Source organism: Typopeltis vanoorti, chromosome 3 (genome assembly GCF_054136105.1).
Source record: "Typopeltis vanoorti isolate ZY-2024b chromosome 3, IOZ_Tvanoo_1.0, whole genome shotgun sequence".
In the NCBI taxonomy this organism is placed as follows: domain Eukaryota; kingdom Metazoa; phylum Arthropoda; class Arachnida; order Uropygi; family Thelyphonidae; genus Typopeltis; species Typopeltis vanoorti.
This window is the reverse complement of record NC_143551.1, coordinates 95,011,890-95,030,496: the sequence shown is the minus strand read 5'-3', so window position 1 is coordinate 95,030,496 and position 18,607 is coordinate 95,011,890. Positions and strand designations below refer to the sequence as shown.

General features: G+C 37.0%; 1 protein-coding gene across 7 annotated transcripts in view; it reads right to left on the bottom strand.

Moving 5' to 3' along the window:
- The window catches only part of LOC150108400 (F-box DNA helicase 1-like), a 378,469-nt gene that overhangs the window by 353,347 nt on the left and 6,515 nt on the right, over positions 1-18,607 (bottom strand). For all 7 annotated transcript variants that reach the window (XR_016548131.1, XM_090390741.1, XM_090390746.1 and 4 more), the window contains exon 3: positions 4,350-5,222. Coding sequence is in view for 6 of the 7 variants with exons in the window: in XM_090390741.1 (XP_090246867.1) it covers positions 4,350-5,222 (873 nt within the window). In the remaining variant the exon portion in view is untranslated. The remainder of the gene's footprint in view (positions 1-4,349; positions 5,223-18,607) is intronic.

Below are 18,607 nucleotides of genomic sequence, written 5' to 3'. Positions count from 1 at the left end.
TGAACCATCTCCAAATTGATTTTAAATGCCAACAGGGTACGTTTAAAAGGCAGAGGGAAGAGAGTGAAGCGTGTGTCAAAGTAAGCTATGTAATAGCTGAAAAATTGCTAAAAAATCAAAAGCCTTCTTGGACGGCGAGTTTGTGAAAGAGTGTCTTATCACTGCTGGGGATATTCTGTGCCCAAATAATAAGGAAGTGTTTAAAAAACCAAGTTGGTCTGAGGTAACTGTAGCACAACGTGTCGAAGAACTTGCCAATGACATTGAAGGAACTTTAAAAAAAGCGGTCATCCGAATTTACGTCATATTCACTTGCTTTAGATGAGAGCACAGATGTGAAGGATACAGCACAACTGGCTATCTTTGTCAGTGATCAACAATTCAATGTGACAGAAGAACTGCTAGAGCATGTACCTATGAAGGGAACGACGAAAGGTACTGATATTCTTGAACCCACCAAGAAAAAGCTCCAGTGTTTTGACCTTAGCTTAACCAACCTTGAGGGTGTGGTAACTGCTATGGTGGGAAAGAACGAAGGGTTTGTTGCACTGCTACGGAAAGAACCGGAACTAGAAGGAAAAGATTTCACCCATTACCACTGTTTTTTTGTGTGCGAAAACTATTGCATTTGAGAATGTCATGAAAGTTATTGTGATTGTCATCAACATTATTAGGACAAGAGAATAGAATCATCGTCAATTCCAAGAGATTTTGACCCAAGAGTGCGAAGCAGATCAAGGCGATGTGGTTTATTATAGTGATGTGCATTGGTTAGGCAGAGGGAAGTTTCTTAAAAGCGTCTTTGACTTAAGGAGCGAAATACAGCAGTTCATGCAAACCAAGGGGAATCCAATTGTGGAATTTAACGATCCGAAGTGGATGACCGACTTTACTTTGTGACCGACATCTCGTTGCATATGAATGACCTAAATACGTGGCTACAATCCAAAGATCAACTGGTGCACACTCTGTTAGATCACATCAAAGCTTTTGTGGCCAAGCTCAAACTTTGGAAGGCACAACTCGCAAAAAAAGACTTAACTCATTTTCAACTTAGCAGTGACTTGTTGCCCTTCTTAGGAATGGGTTGAATATAAGCCAGTTTCCAGGTTGTGGGATAGATACCAGTGGAGTAATAGAATATATACAGGCAACATAGGATAGGAGTCAGTTCTGGTGCACAAACTTTCAGCGCAATTGGAGGAATGTCATCATTGCTAGGAACCTTTTTTTTGTGTCTAATTTGGACAGTATTTTTCTGATCTCTTTCTGGCAAAAGGATATAGGGAGCTTGTATGTTGGGCATCTGGAATGGTTGGGGGGGGGGCATTTACCATTGTCAGTTATGCATGCATTGAACGCAAAGTGTGAAGCCAGAAGATTGGCTTTTTCTATGGGTGATGATGCAATAGAGCCATCTGGGTATGATAGGGATGGGAATAGTGTTGGGCATAAGTTATAGCCAATTGCTTTGTCGAGAGACCAAAAGGCTCGGCTGCCTTTTGGACAGGCTGCTAGTTGTTTCCTGCTTTTTGCTCTTTAGAACTCTGTTTTGGAAGCATTGATTGTTTTTTTTTACATCTATTTCGGGCTTGGGTATATAAACTCAAAAGAAGGATGGAATTCTTGATTTGAGCCAGTTACAGTATTTGGTTTTTCATTTGTACAACCTTGACATATCTTTTGGAGAACCAGGGTTTAGTTAGGGAATGGCAGCTCAGAGTAGTGTGGGGAATGTATGTTTCCCCACATGCTGGTGAGGATTACTTTGGTGATAAGTTCAGTGCATATGCTCTGATTAGAATGGCAGAAGCAATAGTCCAACTATGAGAATGTCATAGAAGTTGCAGAGGCTGCCCCATTTGGGAGTGTTATAATGCCAAACTACTCTTGTATGGGAGTGGCTGTGTAAGCGTTGTTGCATGGGGGAGGAGATGAGCACTATGTGGTCAGAATTACCTTGGGGAACCTTGGTGAGGAAGAGATCTAGGGTGTTTGGGGAGTGGTTCAAGTTGTCTGGTATTCTGGTTGACATCTGAATAAATTGCATAAGGTCATTAGTAACAGCAAATGTGTTCAGTATCTCTGAAGGTTGGAGTTTAGGCCACGGATGTTGGTGAAGTGGATATGCAAGGTTCTCTAAGGCATATGGTCATATTGATCATAAGGTTCTTGCACATTTTCTATGCAGTGCCTGCATACTATTTTGCATGGTGGCTACTAGTGGCATCACTTGATTTTTGTACCAGTTTAACTTGCTTGTAGTCGATGATCCAACTGGCATCTCCATTTTGATGTTTTTCTTCAAGTTCTCTTTGAAGATGGCATTCTTATTCCCTCTGTGCAAATGTTAGGTCTGTTGAGCACGTATGCAGATCACTGTAATTAATTTAGATGTGCTTATTGGAGTGTCACTTTTATGAAGCTTGGAAAGTTCGTTCCATCCTTTCTTTTATTTACGAGTCCAAAATGATGGCACCTGACGATATTTTTAGAATCGATGTTGCATTCTTCTGCTAATTTGTTGATGTCTTCAACCTTTCAGACAGTGCAGGCTGCATTAAAAATTTCAATGAAGCCTGCTGGCCACTAAGCTATACTGCGGTATTTAGAATTGTAAGATGCTTTCCAGATTCACAAGGAACGCTGTGCATTTGATACTTTACATAAAATCCTATAAAAATAAACAAACTCAGCTTTAAGAATGTAGGTAGGAGTCAAGTTCATGATAAGTAAATACAATCTATACTTGAAAAAAGATAATTTAATGAAGAAAACATTCATTTTTTATAATGTCAATGGGCAACTTGGCAATGTTTTTCCTTGACCAGCTTGTCGATGTTGGCATCAGTGTTGGAATTCACTATGCATAGAGTATTCTCAAGATGTTAGTCTGTAATCAATTTCCAACTCCTACACTACTTGAAGGCACCCACTTAATAAATGACAGCCAGTATGGATTCTGTCACTGCCGATCAACAGGAGATCTGATCACATATGTCATCCATCTCTGGACAAATGCCATGTCGAAGTTTGGTGAATCTCAAGTGGTTGCACTTGATATCTCCAAAGCTTTTGACTGGGTCTGGCACAAAGGCTTAAGCAAACTGCCATCTCTGTCTTAGGACTTCTGTAGTTAGATTGCAGCTTTCTGCCTGGATGCACACTATGTGTGTGATGGTGAATAGTTCCTTATTCTCTCACCATTCAACTAATGCCAGAGTTCCACAAGGTTTTGTCCTCTCACCAACCCTCTTCTGCTATATATCAATGACCTACTTCAGTTGACCTCCAATCCAATCCACAGTTTTGCAGATGACAGCACATTGCTTTCATTTGATAAACCTTAATCTACACAACTCACCTCGACTTACAGAACATCAACCATCACCACCCTCAATTCTGATCTCCAGAGTCATTCTCCAATGGGGTTTCAGATAACCTCATCAATTTCAATGCTAATAAAACCCAGTTTTGTTCTTATTTCTTATAAAAAAGAACCATTTTTTCTCAGTATTATTTTTGAGAATATCCAAATTTCCAGATAATTTGGGATTTCTCTTCTTGGAATTACCCTGACATCAAACCTCACCTGGCACAAACACATCACAACCATTGCATCCTTAGCTTAAAAAAAAAAACTAGGATTTCTCTTTTGCTCATGACGACCCCTGAACAGCTGTTAACATCATACAAATCACAAATTCGCCCAGCTATTGAATACTGCTCTAACATATGGGGTGAAGTACTTAAAAGAATCCCTCAAAATGTGTGATTCAATACAGAGGAGAGCAATTAGACTTATTAATGATCCATCTCTTACCAATTCACTTCCCCCCACTTTCACACAGACGTTTGGTTTCCACAATATGTATATTCCACAAACATTTCCATGGGAATGAAATAACATCAATAATTCCCCCACTTAGTACTAAGCTCATTGGAACATGTGCAGATGCTGCTCAACATTCCTTTACAATGCACCTTGAAACAAACAGAACAAGTTTCTTTTCCTCTTCCTTTATCCCTGCAACTGCTGTTTTGTGGAACAGTCTTTCCCTGTTGTTTCCCAAGGAATACAATATACAGTCTTTCAAATCAAACACCAACAAGTTCCTCCTTTCATAGCCCACTACCCATGTACAGTACTAATGCAATATAGGTTGATCAACCAATCGTTCATGTATGGGCTTGACATAAAAAAAATTAATTTAAAAAAAAAAGCAAAATACTATAAGAAAATAATTCTAAAGTTACTAATATTCATTTTATATCAAAAGAACATCTAATTGCTAGCTTGCTTACTAATTTTAAAATTCTACTATTACATGTAACTTTGTTTAACTTACCTTTCCACTAGTTATTGTATTATACCAATATTTGGCCACTCTATTCATGGAGAGCATTAAGTCCATTATAGGAAGTTGAAAAAGAATCATCTCAAATATGTGTTCTGGTAGAGAATGAAAATAGTCAGTTTTTTCATTTTCTTCTTCATCCTCACTGTCCAGATTAATAAAGTCAATATATCTGGAGTTTCCCAAAAGACCATATGGATCTTTATAATTGATATCTTTATTTAAAATAGCAGAACCTACAGGTGATGAAATATGCTCTCTAGATGTGACTACAGAATGTTGACATTCATTTTTAATTGTATACTGGTTCTGTAAACACAGTGGAGATAGTTCTGCATTTTGCTGTGAATTTTCATCAAATAGATGAGGTTTTACAACTGGACTATAGTAATTCAAAAGTGAATTGTTCACTTTAATCTTTTTTTTGATATTTTTTGACCTTCTTAGAGAATGAACACTTGATACACTTAACCTTTTTGAAGGAGATGAATTTGGAGATTTAACATTTAAAGTATTGGGTATACATGTGCTGTCCTTATCAGAAGTGCTAGATGGTGGAATTTTCTCTTGGTGGGGTAATGTTACAAGAGATAAATTAGATGCTTTTGAAAATCCTGGACAATTTAGTTTACTATAACTGTGATGGCAATGGGGCTGTGTGAATGCTTTAAAATGCTTTTTATGGTGCCAATTTTTCTTCCCACATTTATCTCTGAACTGTCCAGGATCTGTCAGTGGAGTAGCACCTTCCGAGGATGAGGCAAGTTTCATGCAATCAAGTGCACTTAAATGGATACGACGACGTAAAATAGGAACATGTTGCTGTTCATTTTTAACAGTTCCTGAAGAATGTAGATAATCCATCTGAAAAAGAAAATATACCAAAATTCAAATAAAAACATGAACCAAATTGAAAGACAAAAACGGTATTATTAATTATAATAAAATATGCTATATATTTGTCAAGCTTCGGAAATTCATTAAGAAAGGGTTATTATTGTGTAGTGCCATGAAATCACAAGGCTCCACGGAGACTAAACATTGATCAATCATTAAGATGCACAGCTTTAAGCATGTTCATTTACATTCCACTTCTCTTTTCATCAGTAAACTTAATGGGACACTGAAGAGCAACATTCTTAGCTTGAAGACGTAGAATTTTATTTTGCGACTCAGAAATTTAAGCGACAAAGAAATTTAAGAATTTGGAGAAAAATTTGAAGAAAAAAAAACAGCTTCTTAATGTAGTTAATACGTAAAAATTTACATTAGGTTCCATATTATGGTTCTGGACATTCATTTCACATTAAGAGCATTGCTGAAATCACTGCTCAGAACTCTAAGGTTCCAGGCAGTAATTTCAGTGATCTTGCAATGTATTGTATTGCACCAAGACCGGTCACTCAGTGAATCTGAAGTCCTACTGTGAGAACCTAATGATAGCTTTAGGTTTCATAACTAAATTTGTTTTAACTTTTGCCTTGCAGTAAAAGAGGAGCTGACTTCTTCTGATATGAAGTAGGACATGAAGAAAGAATTAAGTTTTACATTGCAGGGCATCAGTTCATTATCTGATCAATTAAATAAGTTTTCAGTTACAGTAATCTACCATTTATTTGACCATTCTCAGATATATCAATTTGCTGTTCTGATAGTTGAACAGTCAGATAACTGAAGAAGAATTACACGGTGTGCTGTACCAGAGGTACAGCACCGAGTAAATTTAACTGGTAAACCAATTGTTGTATATACCTTGTGGTTATCGTGTAATTTGTTATAGTTATGCTACCATATACACGATACCCATAACTGTGGTTATTGTGTAATTTGTTATAGTTATGTTACGGGTCTCTTTAAAGAAATGGTAGATTACTATATTATGTCCTTTTTTTCTTAGGATATGATAAAACATAGTTATCATCATCATATTCCTAATATGATTTATAAGCCTCAAGAGTTATAAAGGATAATATAATAAAACTAAGTTTACATTATTACTAGCTGTGTGTGTCAATTTTCCTCAAAACTAATCTGTTATTTGTAAAAATTCTACCTGCATCAATCATCCAAGATCTTGGGCTTTTCTGTTCTCTCCCCCCCCCCCCCCCATCTTCGCATTAAACACCTGTTTTGTTAACCTTTCCTCTCCCATTCTGTTCAAGTCACCATACCATTTCAGATCAGCTCTATTCATACATTTTTTGAATGCTAGAAACAGTTGTACATGAGAGTAACACGTGACTAAGTTCATAGTACACTGGTGTCCAAAACTAAAGGACAACCACTATTTCTGAAGATTACAACTGCAAATTCATATGAAACAGCTTGTGACAATTTGTATAACTAACGATTTCAAGTAGAAGCAAGTACACATTCAAATTTTCGAATCGTGCACAATCACGTGGTAGCACTCAACATGCAAAAGGCAGGGCTAAACGATTGTGTTTGAAGGAAGCTCTTTTATAAAGGAATGAAGTTGCAAACTTGGATGTCTTGTAATGTCTCAAGGACATCTAGATGATTTCATGCAGGAAGAATTATTGAAAAGCTTAAAGCAGGCCGAAGAATTACTGATATTGCCAAGAGTTAGGAATCTCGCAATGCATTGTATCCAGGCACTGGGAAGCATTTTAAACCAATGGAATGTGTTCCAGATGTTTTGCTAAGAGGTTGCCCTTGCTCTACCATCGAGCATGAAGATAGATTTTGGTTATAACAGCAAAGTGTAATCAATGCACCACGGCAAATCAGCTCCATTCAACTTAATTATTCTATAATTAAGCAGGTAAGCAGATATCTCGACAAACTGTGGCAAGATGTTTGCAACAAGTTGGCCAATATGCCAGAAGGCCTATAATCTGCGTCCCTTTATCCACAGCTCATCATAGAGCAGTGTGCTGTATCCATAAAAATTAGACAAGACACCAATGGGCTAATGTTTAATGTTTACTTGGAGGAGACTTGAACAGACACACAGGAAGATAGAATAGGGACTGGGAAAGGGCGCATGGAGTGGGAATGATGAATCAGGAAGGAGAGAGGATTGTGGACTTCGTGGTATCTTTTGATCTGGCAAGTGTGAACTTGTTTTTCTGCAAGAGGGAAGAACATTTGATAACATTTAGAAGTGGTAACAGCAGTTCACAGATTGACTACATTTTGACTAGAAGAAAACACTCAATAGGAATAGAGTTATCCCAGGTTATAAGGTTAGACATAACAACTGTAATTCACATATCACATCTAAGAATAGGATCACTTCACTACACAAAATTCTAGCTAGCATCCTTTAAATATCTTTACTATCTTACACATATTCTTAAAACATTCACATCGATAATTCTATAGATCATTACTTATAGCAAATTAACTACTACTCATTCACACAAATACCGAGGAAACAGCCATCAGGTTCTAAACACTGGTATCTAAAATCTCACTATAGTCCTTCCTACAAGTTTAGAGTTATATAACCTAACATCTCGTTTCTTCCATAACACATTATTCCGTTCTTCCTTAACGAAGGAATTATAATAAAGGGGTTTTAGATTACCACATTCCTGTAACGTATTCCGCCTATCCTTTCGTGATAATTTCCCTCTGAATGTTTGCTCTCTTCCTTGATGATTAACTCAGGGGTTAGGTTTGGCCTTCATTGTTCTGTCCTTTCATCGCATTCTCGACTGGAAACAGCATGGATTGAATTGATCCACGTGGACGTATGTGGCGGCCAGTTTCTTCAGGCTTACTCGGAAAAGTACCTAATATTTCTTCGTCTATTCCTTCCGCCTGACATCACAAAATGACAGCAGAGAATAGCTGCCCGCTATTGACTAGATCTCGAACTGGAACTCTTCCCGACTCCACCAGAAATTCTCCAGATGAAAAAACCTAAAAAGCCCTGAACGTGGGGGGGGGGGGGACAAAAACCCGTTTTATACCTCTATCTCTAGCGCCCTCTTTCACCCAAAACTTTCTTTTTTTGCGCCTGGCTATCCTATCTCATTCCTATCTTCCTGGAATATTCTTTGTACGATTGCTGCATCTTCCCGGAAAAACACTTCGCTCATGCCATTCACACGTAAGCAAATTTCCGGCGGCTACACAATTTATCCGAAGTTGTTAATGGACTTTGATCCTTCGTTATTATGCTCTAACATATATCTTATAGAGAAACTTCTTACATCATAATCTTTTTACAAAAATGACATCTTTCACCTTTAATTAATATTACAAAATTTGTATTAGTATAATTCTTTAAACAAAATTGGTATCTTCAATTATTTACAAGCATTTCCCCTTTTAGGTTTTTTTTTTTTTTTTTTTGTTAAATTCTGAATGTGATATTTTTTAGTAAAAATATTTTCATTCAAAATTCAACAATATGTGCAAATATCAGAATATGGAATTGGACAATGAGATTTATTTGTGCCTATGGTCCCACAGAAGGTTCTATAAGCCAGAAGTGGAGGAATTTTTCAGCTTGTGCTCTTAGAAAATACAGAGACAAATGTAAGAAAGCTAAACACTGTGGAAAACTAGCTAAGCAAAAATTATGGGAAGACTTGGTGAGAACACAGAAAATAAATATCAAGAAGGTGACAAAATATTCTGGAGGTTGTTGAAAAAGCTCAGTGCTGTAAAAGGAATCAGAGATGATAAGGATAAAATGAAAACTGGAGAAAAAGATATCATTGATATTCTTGTATGAAGTAATTACTTTGAAAAAATGCTAAATGAAACAAGCGGTGATGACAGCACAATGGTAAAAAAAACTCAACAGGCATGCAGTCCAGAACACATATCCATACTTGAAGAAGAACAAGCAATCAAAAGCCTGAAATGTGGAAAGGCAGCTGGAGTAGATGATATTTGGCCATAAACGCTCAACTATGGAGGTATAAAAGTCTTATAGTTCTGCACTGCATAGTTCAGAAGGCCTCGACAGAGGGACAAATTCCAGATGATTGGAGTAGAGCTGTCATAGCACCCATATATAAAAAGGGAAATAAAACTGAATTGAGAATTACAGAGGTATTTCCCTATTGAGTATTCCTGGTAAGATTCATGCAAGTGTACTTGAGAAATGCTTGAGAAGCATTATGGAAAGGGAAGCTTCATGAAAACAATCTGGTTTCTGGCCAAACAGAGACTGTCAGGATCAGATTTTCACTTTACAACAAACAGTTGAGAAATCATGGGAATATAAGAAAGATCTATATTTAAATTTTGTAGATCTGGAAAAGGCATATCACAAGGTCTCATGAGAAAAGCTAGTCAAAATGCTACAGTTATATGGTGTCAATGGGGCATTGTATCAAGCAATACTTAGTCTTTATTTGAATTGTAAGTCAGCAGTTAGAATTGAAGGAAGTACAGGAAGGTTTAATGTTAAGTCTGGTGTCACAAAAGAATGTGCATTATCCCTGTTATTCATTATCTATATGGATCACATTATGAAGGAAAGTGGTATGAAACCTCATATCAAAATTGGAAATGTTAATCTCAGTGTTTCACTTTATGCAGATGATGTTATAAATAAATCCAGTACAAGTTTGCAAGATATCCTGACTAAAATGAATAACAGCAATAACATGACAAAGACAATGAAAATAAGCAGAAGCATTGAAAACATCAAGTGCATTGTGAATGGAGAACCTATAAAACAAGTAAAACATTTCAGCTATTTAGGCATGTTTTTAGTGAATATGGTAAATTAAATAGACAACAGAATCAACAAATATGGTATGGTAGGAAGTCAACTGAATAAATTTATATGGAATAAGAGAGAAATTAGTCAAAACATTAAATCAGCTGCATACAACACGGTGTTCAAGTCAATTTTAGCTTATTGATCTGAGAGCTGGGTTAGAAATAAAACACTTATCCAAAAACTAGAGACCACAGATATGAGTCCTGAGAAAGATTAGGGATGTGAACAGATGGCATCAATGACAATATCATATTGAAAACAAGGATATTAGGAATGAACTTGCCACTGTCAGCATCCAGTTATGTGTTAGCAGTGCTAATCTTAGGTGATATGGTCACTAAAACAGAATGAGAGAGGAAAGATTAGCAAACAAGTGTTCTCTGCAGGTTGGCAGGAAGAAAAAGACCCAGAGAAAGACCAAGATATAGGTGGATCGATACAGTAAAAAGTGCCTTAGAAGACAGAAACATAAGATCTGATAATATTGGAGTTCTTGACAGATAACAGATTGATTTGGAGGAAAATTGTAGATAGGAAGTTAGTGGTGATGTAAGTTTTTATGTAGTACTATCATATCCTGTACATGTCAGGAATTAGATGACGTTTTCAAATAATATTTATTATTATTAAGAGAGACCTCAAGGAAGTCAGGAACTTATCAAGGGAGGCCATACTATTTGCACCAGCTGTCAGATCTGTTCTTGAATTAATTCAAGCTACTTGCACACACAACATCCAATGGGAATCCATTTCAATCATACACTACTCTATGAGAGAAAAATCTAGCCCTAATCACCTTCTTGACAGCATTCATTCTCAACTTCAATGGATGTCCATGCTCCTTTTCCCACCCTCCATAAAATGAAAATTTCCATCTACTGAAATTCTGTATAACCCTTAAAGAAGTTTGTAAGTTTCAATCATATCTCTTCTTTCTTTTCATACTCAGCTTTCCGCACAACACTTGACTCTTCTGGCCTGCTACTTATCATTATCATAACTGACATCATCCTTATGCACACGATATTCCTTCCACATCATTGTTTTCTTATGAATCTCTTGCTTAATTACATTACACATCCATTTCACTCCAACTCTATTTATTCTTCAAACTCTAGGGACACATTCTGATATAACATCACTTAAGTATTTTTAAACACTTCCCATCCAATAACTGATACCATTGCACAGAACTCAGCATACCCTTCAGGTGGTCATAATTTCTGGCTTTGTAGTTCAGTATGTAACCTTTTCTAAATGGAACATTCATAAACTTTGCCACTTCTCAAGTGAGTACTGCATGATCACTGTCACCAACAGGAGGCAGAATAGGTATGTCTTTAACTGAAACCCCCTTTGACACTATAATCAGATCTAACACTCTTTGAGTGAGTTCCTTCTGCCACATGCTGCCTGAGGACGTTGTCTCACAAGGGCTGAATGAATTCAGTTTCATTCTTCTCATGCGATTTCGCAATTATCCATTCAATGTTCAGATAATTAAGTCCACCATTATGATTACTCTTTTTGCACCCATCATAATTTATTTGTTCATGCATTTCTTCATCACTAGCAACTGATCCACCAGGTCTGTAACAACATCCACTGTGTATTTAACCTTGTTAGACCTCACCTCACACCAGATGACTTCAAACTCACTGCCACATGAAACACTTACTAGTATTGCAGTCATAGTTCTCAACTCTAACTGGATTCAAAACATTTGATATCATTAGCAGCATAAATCCTCCTCAGACGTCTATCCTTCCTAAAAATACTGTACTCTTTGCACTTGATACAGTTAGTGCATCTGCTTCTGACAGCCAAGTCTCACACTAATGCCTACAACATGAGGTCCCCTATATATTAACTGAGGCAACAAACTACTCCTTTGTTTCTGATATTCCTAGCATTCATGTACAGACATAATAAATTATCTGCTTGCTCTTGTGTATACACTTGTGTGTGTGTGTGTGTGTGTGGTCCACATGACAAAGTTCGACAACTTGCAAATTGCTGTTCTTATCCAGTTCCTTACTAATGCAGAAATCATTACACATGCTTGATAGGTCCAAACTGGATGAACACAGGATTGTTCTCTCTTCATAATCATTTCCACCATCAACACAGTTATATAACATTGTCACTCTTACACAGATTCTCATGATTCCTCCCATCATAATTCGGTTTACCTGACTCTCTGTGTTAAGTTTTATATCAATTAATAATTTTTCAAGACTCCTGATGCCAAATGCATTCAAGTACAGGCTGTCCTTGTATAAATCCAATCTTCCCTCAAACTCGCTCCACACATCCAAAAACTTGCATCCATTCCTTGTACATAGCGTATGCATCAAGTCATTTGACATCATAGTCTTCTTGATTTTTATCATATCGAAGTAATATACTTACTATTTTCACTTTCTCACTCTTCACACATTTATTGAAATAATATAAGCTTTTTTTTTCTTTCCTTGCACAATACCATTATACAGATCATCACTTGAGAAACAAATTTCTGTTTTTATGAAAAAGAAATTATGTTAAATTGCATTACTCACTTTCCAATTATTTGGTTTTTTAGATTTTCGGTTTTTTTTTTTAAATTAAAAATTTATATCATCATCATCAAATTCCTGATATATATCCTCAAGGGGTGTACAGGATTTGATAGTACTACATGAAAAATTTACATCATTACTAACTTCTTATCTACAATTTTCCTCCAAATCAGTCTGTTACCTGTCAAGACTGCAACATTATCAGATCTTATATTTCTATCTTCTAAGGCACTTTTTACAGTATCAGTCCACCTATATCTTAGTCTTCGTCTAGGTCTTTTTCCTGCCAAAGAACACTTGTTTTGCTAATCTTTCCTCTCCCATTCTGTTTAAGTGACCATAGCACCTGAGATTAGCTCTGCTAACACATTCCTGGATGCTGACAGTGGCTTTCCTAATTCCTCATTTTTAATATGATATTGCCATTGATGCCATCTGTTCATACCCCTAATCTTTCTCACGATTCTCATATCTGCAGTCTCTAGTCTATGGTCAAGTGTTTTACTTCTAACCCAGCACTCAGATCCATAAGTTAAAACCAGCTTGAATACTGTCTTGTATACAGTTAATTTAGTGTTTTGGCTAATTTCTCTCTTATTCCATATAAATTTATTCAGTTGACTGTCTACCATACCAGTTTTGTTGATTCTGTTGTCTATTTCCATACTTAATTTACCATCTTCACTAAAAATAGAGCATAAGTAGCTGAAATGTTTTACTTGTTCTATAAGTTCTCCATTCACAATGCAGTTGATATTTTCAATGTTTCTGCCTATTTTCATTCTCTTTGTCTTTTTAATGCTGACCAACATACCATATCTACTACAACAGTTATTCAATTTAGTCAGGGAATCTTGCAGACTTGTAGTGGATTTCTTTAGAAGTATAACATCATCTGCATAAAGTGAAACACTGAGATTAACATTTCTAATTTTAATATGAGGTTTCATACCACTTTCCTTCATAATGTGATCCATATAGATAATGAATAACAGAGGGGATAATGTACATCCTTGTCTGATACCAGATTTAACATTAAACCATCTTCCTGTACTTCCTTCAATTCTAACTGCTGACTTACAATTCAAATAAAGACTAAGTATTGCTTGATACAATGCCCCATTGACACCATATAACTGTAGCATTTTGACTAGCTTCTCTCTCTTGGTACCATGACATATGCCTTTTCCAGATCTATTATTACCCCAAGACCTCATAGAGTCAAAGACTCATCTGGGAGGTCCTTTTATCACACACACACAGCTCATCATACTGTGCCTTGAACACATTCAAACTCCTTGCAGACACCACACTCTCATGCAAGGGATTCCAATCATTCACAACTCTGCACGAAAAAACCTGTCTCTCGCTCCCCTACTCACACCCTCTTTATACAGTTTCCAAGGATGACCTCTGGTTCTCCCCCGATTTCCCACAATTTTCTGTAGAACTTCTCCAGCATTGATCCTATAACAACCCCTTACCAATTTGTAGGTCTCTATCATATCTCCCCCCTCTTCCTCCTGTCCACCAGACTCTGCAAATTACATCTTCTCAATCTTTCCTCATACTCGACATTCCAGAGGTCAGAAACTACCTTAGTCAATCGTCTTTGGACCCTTTCCAATATCTCTAGGTGACCAAATCTGGGCACAATAGTCCAAACCTTATACAATGGAACAAGAATCTCCCTACTTCTACATGTCAGTGTCCTCCGCATCATTCCCAGAAGCTTTTGTGTTGTTTTCACAATTTTTCACAATCACAGATCTCTTATTTCTTCCACTTCCAACAATATATCCTCACCAAGCATAAATTCTGCATCCCATCTTTGTTTACCAAATTTTAAAACCTTACATTTTACAATATTGAATTCACATCCCCATTTCCATGCCCAATCACTCAATTTATTCAAGTCTTCTTGTAAGGCCACAACATCTTCACTACTCTTCATGGTTAGTCCCAACTTTGCATCACCTGCAAACAACTGAATATCTCCATCCAAATCTTCACCTATATCATTAATATACAAGTTAAACAGTAATGGCCCCAAAACAGATCCCTCAGGCACTCCAATAGTGACTTTCCTTTTCCTGGATATCGCTCCCCCATACACAACTTGTTGATACCTATCAGATAGCTAGTCTCCAATCCAATGCACTAATCTAATATCCAACCCCATCTGCTCTAGTTTGACTATCAATTTATCATGAGGTACTCTATCAAAAGCCTTTGCGAAATCTAAGTATATTATTGTGTATCCTTCTCCTCTGTCCAAGGAAGCAGTCACTTTATTGTAATAAGTAAGTAGATTACTAAAACATGACCTCCCTTTAGCAAATCCACGCTGTCCATCAAAGATGATACCATTGTTGTCAACCCAACTCTGGATCCTAGTTCTCACAAGCTTCTCCAACAACTTAACCACAACACCTGACACACAGATAGGCCTATAGTTTGATGCTTGAGTTCGATCACCTCCTTTATGAAGTGGCACAATCCTGACCTCCTTCCACTTCTTAGGGACTTGACCGAGTGCAAGACTTGTATTAAAAAAAAAATGTGTCAAGACAGGTGTCGACTCCCTTGCACATTCCTTCAGAATACGTGGCGATATATTATCAAGTCCCACAGCCTTATTAACATCTAGTTTACTCAACTCCCCATACACCTCTTGCTCAATTACAGTCAGTCTCTCCTCCCCAGTCATTGAGACTGCTCTCAATCTCTCCACGAAGTCACATACACAAGATTGAAAGACCTTTATGAATTGCTCATTAAATATCTCCACCACACATTCTGCAACAGCTGTCTTTATATCATTTTCTCCTATCAATGTCATCCTTCCATAATCATTCTTTCTTTTGCTGGCAATATATCGAAAGAACTCCTTAGGATTCTTTTTGGCTTCATTAGCTAACTGCTGTTCATACCTCTCTTTAGCTACTTTAACTACCCTCACCAACCAGGTCACCCTCCTTGCCTGGTCTTTGTAGACCTCATGGAATTGGTTATTTCCACTTCTCTTAGGCTGCCTGCATAATGCCCTCTTTTTCTGTATCGCATGCTTAATCTCTTTATTTGTCCATCTCACACCTACCTTATTTAACCTTCTCACCCTTGGAATACACTTAGACATTGCATCTACAAGATAGTTTTTGAAAATCACCCAAGCTGCATTGATCTCTTTTCCAGCTAACTCCTCATTCCATGCTACACCCCACTCCCCCACAAGGTGTCTCCTGAGCTCTTCATAATCACCCCCCCCACCCCTTGTAGTTCCACATACGCCCTTTTTTCACAGAGGTCCTCACACTGCTGGCAACCACCCAAGTAATCACCTCATGGTCACTCTCACCAATTGGTGGATGATTTCACACCTCATTTATAATTACATCCTCTGATGAGATGACCAAATACAAGACCCTCAATCCTCGTGTGCCCTCTTACATACTGTCTGAGGTAGTTATCCCTAAAAAACTCAAGAAACTCATTTTCTTTACTTCCAGTTGCTATCTCATCATTCCAGTCTATATTGCCATAATTAAAATTGCCCATAATGATCACCCTTTTCTTATTTGCTTGGCTAATTTGATTATACATTTCATTATCACCACCATCCACATTACCTCTGTCTATAACACCATCCAACCAAGTATTTGATTCCATTCACCTCTATCTCACACCATACTGCCTCAAAACCACTGGCACTATTTCCCTCTTGCATCTCTACTTTGTATGGACATAACTCTTTCTCTATCATCAATAGCACTCCCCCTCCCTTTGTACCCCTTCTATCCTCATGAAGCACATCATACCCTTCCATCTCTATTCCTGTCAGGATGTTGTCCTCTTTCAACCATGTCTCACTTATTCCGACAATCTTTGGGTGAACAAGACGCAATTAACGCAACCATTTCATCTGCCTTGTTTCTTATACTTCTAGCATTTGTATACAAACACAACAGCTCATTTCTGGATCTACAGCTAGTTCCACTGATACCACTCACTCGATGTGATCTCTCCATGCTCGACTGGGACCATTTCCCTTTCTGCTTATTCATTTTTGTTATATTCCCACGATTTCTCAACTATCTGTCGTAAAGTGAAAATCTAATCCTGACAACTTCTATTTGGCCTGAATCCAGCTTGTTCTTCACCAAGCTTCTCTTCCACAATCCTCAAACGTTTCTCAAGTATATTTGCATATATCTTACCAAAAACACTCAGTAGAGAATTACCTCTGTAATTCTCACATTCAGTTTTATTTCCCTTTTTACACATGGGTACTATGACAGCTCTACTCCAAACATCTGGAATTTGTCCCTCTGTCCAGGCCTTCTAAACCATGCAGTGCAGCCACTGTAAGACTTTTATACCTCCATACTTGATCATTTCTGGTCAAATATCATCTACTCCTGCTGCCTTTCCACATTTCAGGCTTTTGATAGCTTTTTCTACTTCAAGTATAGATATGTAATCCTGACTACATGCCTGGTCAGTGCTTTTTACTATTCTGCTGTCATCACCGCTTGTTTCATTTAACAATTTTTTTGAAGTAATTACTCCAAGGATATCTTTTTCTCCTGTTTTCATATCACCTTTATCATCTCTAATTCTTTTTACAGCACTCTTTCCAACATTTCTGAGCTTCTTCAACAACCTCCAGAATATCTTACCACCTTCTTGATATTTATTTTATGTGTTCTTACCAAAGTCCTCCCATGACTTTTGCTTAGCTAGTTTTACAGAGTTTAGTTTTCTTACATTTGTCTTTGTATTCTTTAAGAGCATAAGCAGACTTATTTGCCAGGAACTTTTGATATGCGTTCTTCTTTTCTTTCACTGCCTCTTTAACTTCCTGTGTCCACCATGGAGTTCTGATTTTTCTATCCTTGCAGACAACCTCACCACATGCTTCTCTGGCTGAATCAATCAGGGTTTTCTTTAGGGCTTGCCATTAAATCTCCAAGGTTTGGTTCCTGTTCTCAAACTCTTTCATTTTTCTTCAATTATGTTTGTGTATGTTAGTCTACAGTACACATCTGAGAGCTGCTCAACTTTTATTCACTTTAAAACTTTCTTACATGTTATTCATTTCAATATGAAATTCAATTTTATTCTGCTCAAGACTAGATGGTGATCACTTCCAATTTCAAATCCTCTGTACACTCTGGTGTCCTGCACCAGGGAGTAGAAGTGAATTTGTGCAATTTTATGTTGGAACATCGTGTTAATAATAACCAGTCCATGTCCTGAGCAGAAATCCAACAGGTATTTGCCATTATTATCAGATTTGCTCTTTTCTCCAAACTTTCCCAAAATATTTTTGTATGTCTGATAATCATTTCCCACTCTACTATTTAGATCCCCAACAAGGACCAGTTTTTCCTTTTTCATTGTGCTGCTTTCTCTGAAGCCACAAAAAATTCCTCCACTTCTACCTTAGTAGAATCTTCTGTGGGACCATATGCACAAATAAGTGTCATTGTCCAGTTCCCCATTTGGATATTTGCCCACATCACTCTACTTGAGACTGCCTGCCATTCAACAAGATTAGCCTCATATTTAATGAATACTATGGCTACTTCTTCTTTTCATTGATTGTCATTGCCTGAATATAATGTTTCGTATTTACTGCTCAGAAAGATCTCACCAGTTTTTGCCTTTTTTGTTTCACTCACCCCTATTATGTCGATTTGGTACTTATCCAATTCCTCAGCTAGTTCCATTTCTTTGCCATTCAGGCTTCTTATGTGGATAGTACTGATCTTGAACTCTTGTGATATTGAGTTGGGATGGGTTTTAGGATTTGTTAAAAATTTATATCCAATGATATTTCAGGAAACTCAGCTCCTTTCAAATTTAGCTTAGAATGGCAATAGATGTTTTTTTTTTATTTTTTTATACTCATTATTCATTATTATTTAATACTCATTATTCATTATTATTCAATAAACAAATACCCATATTAA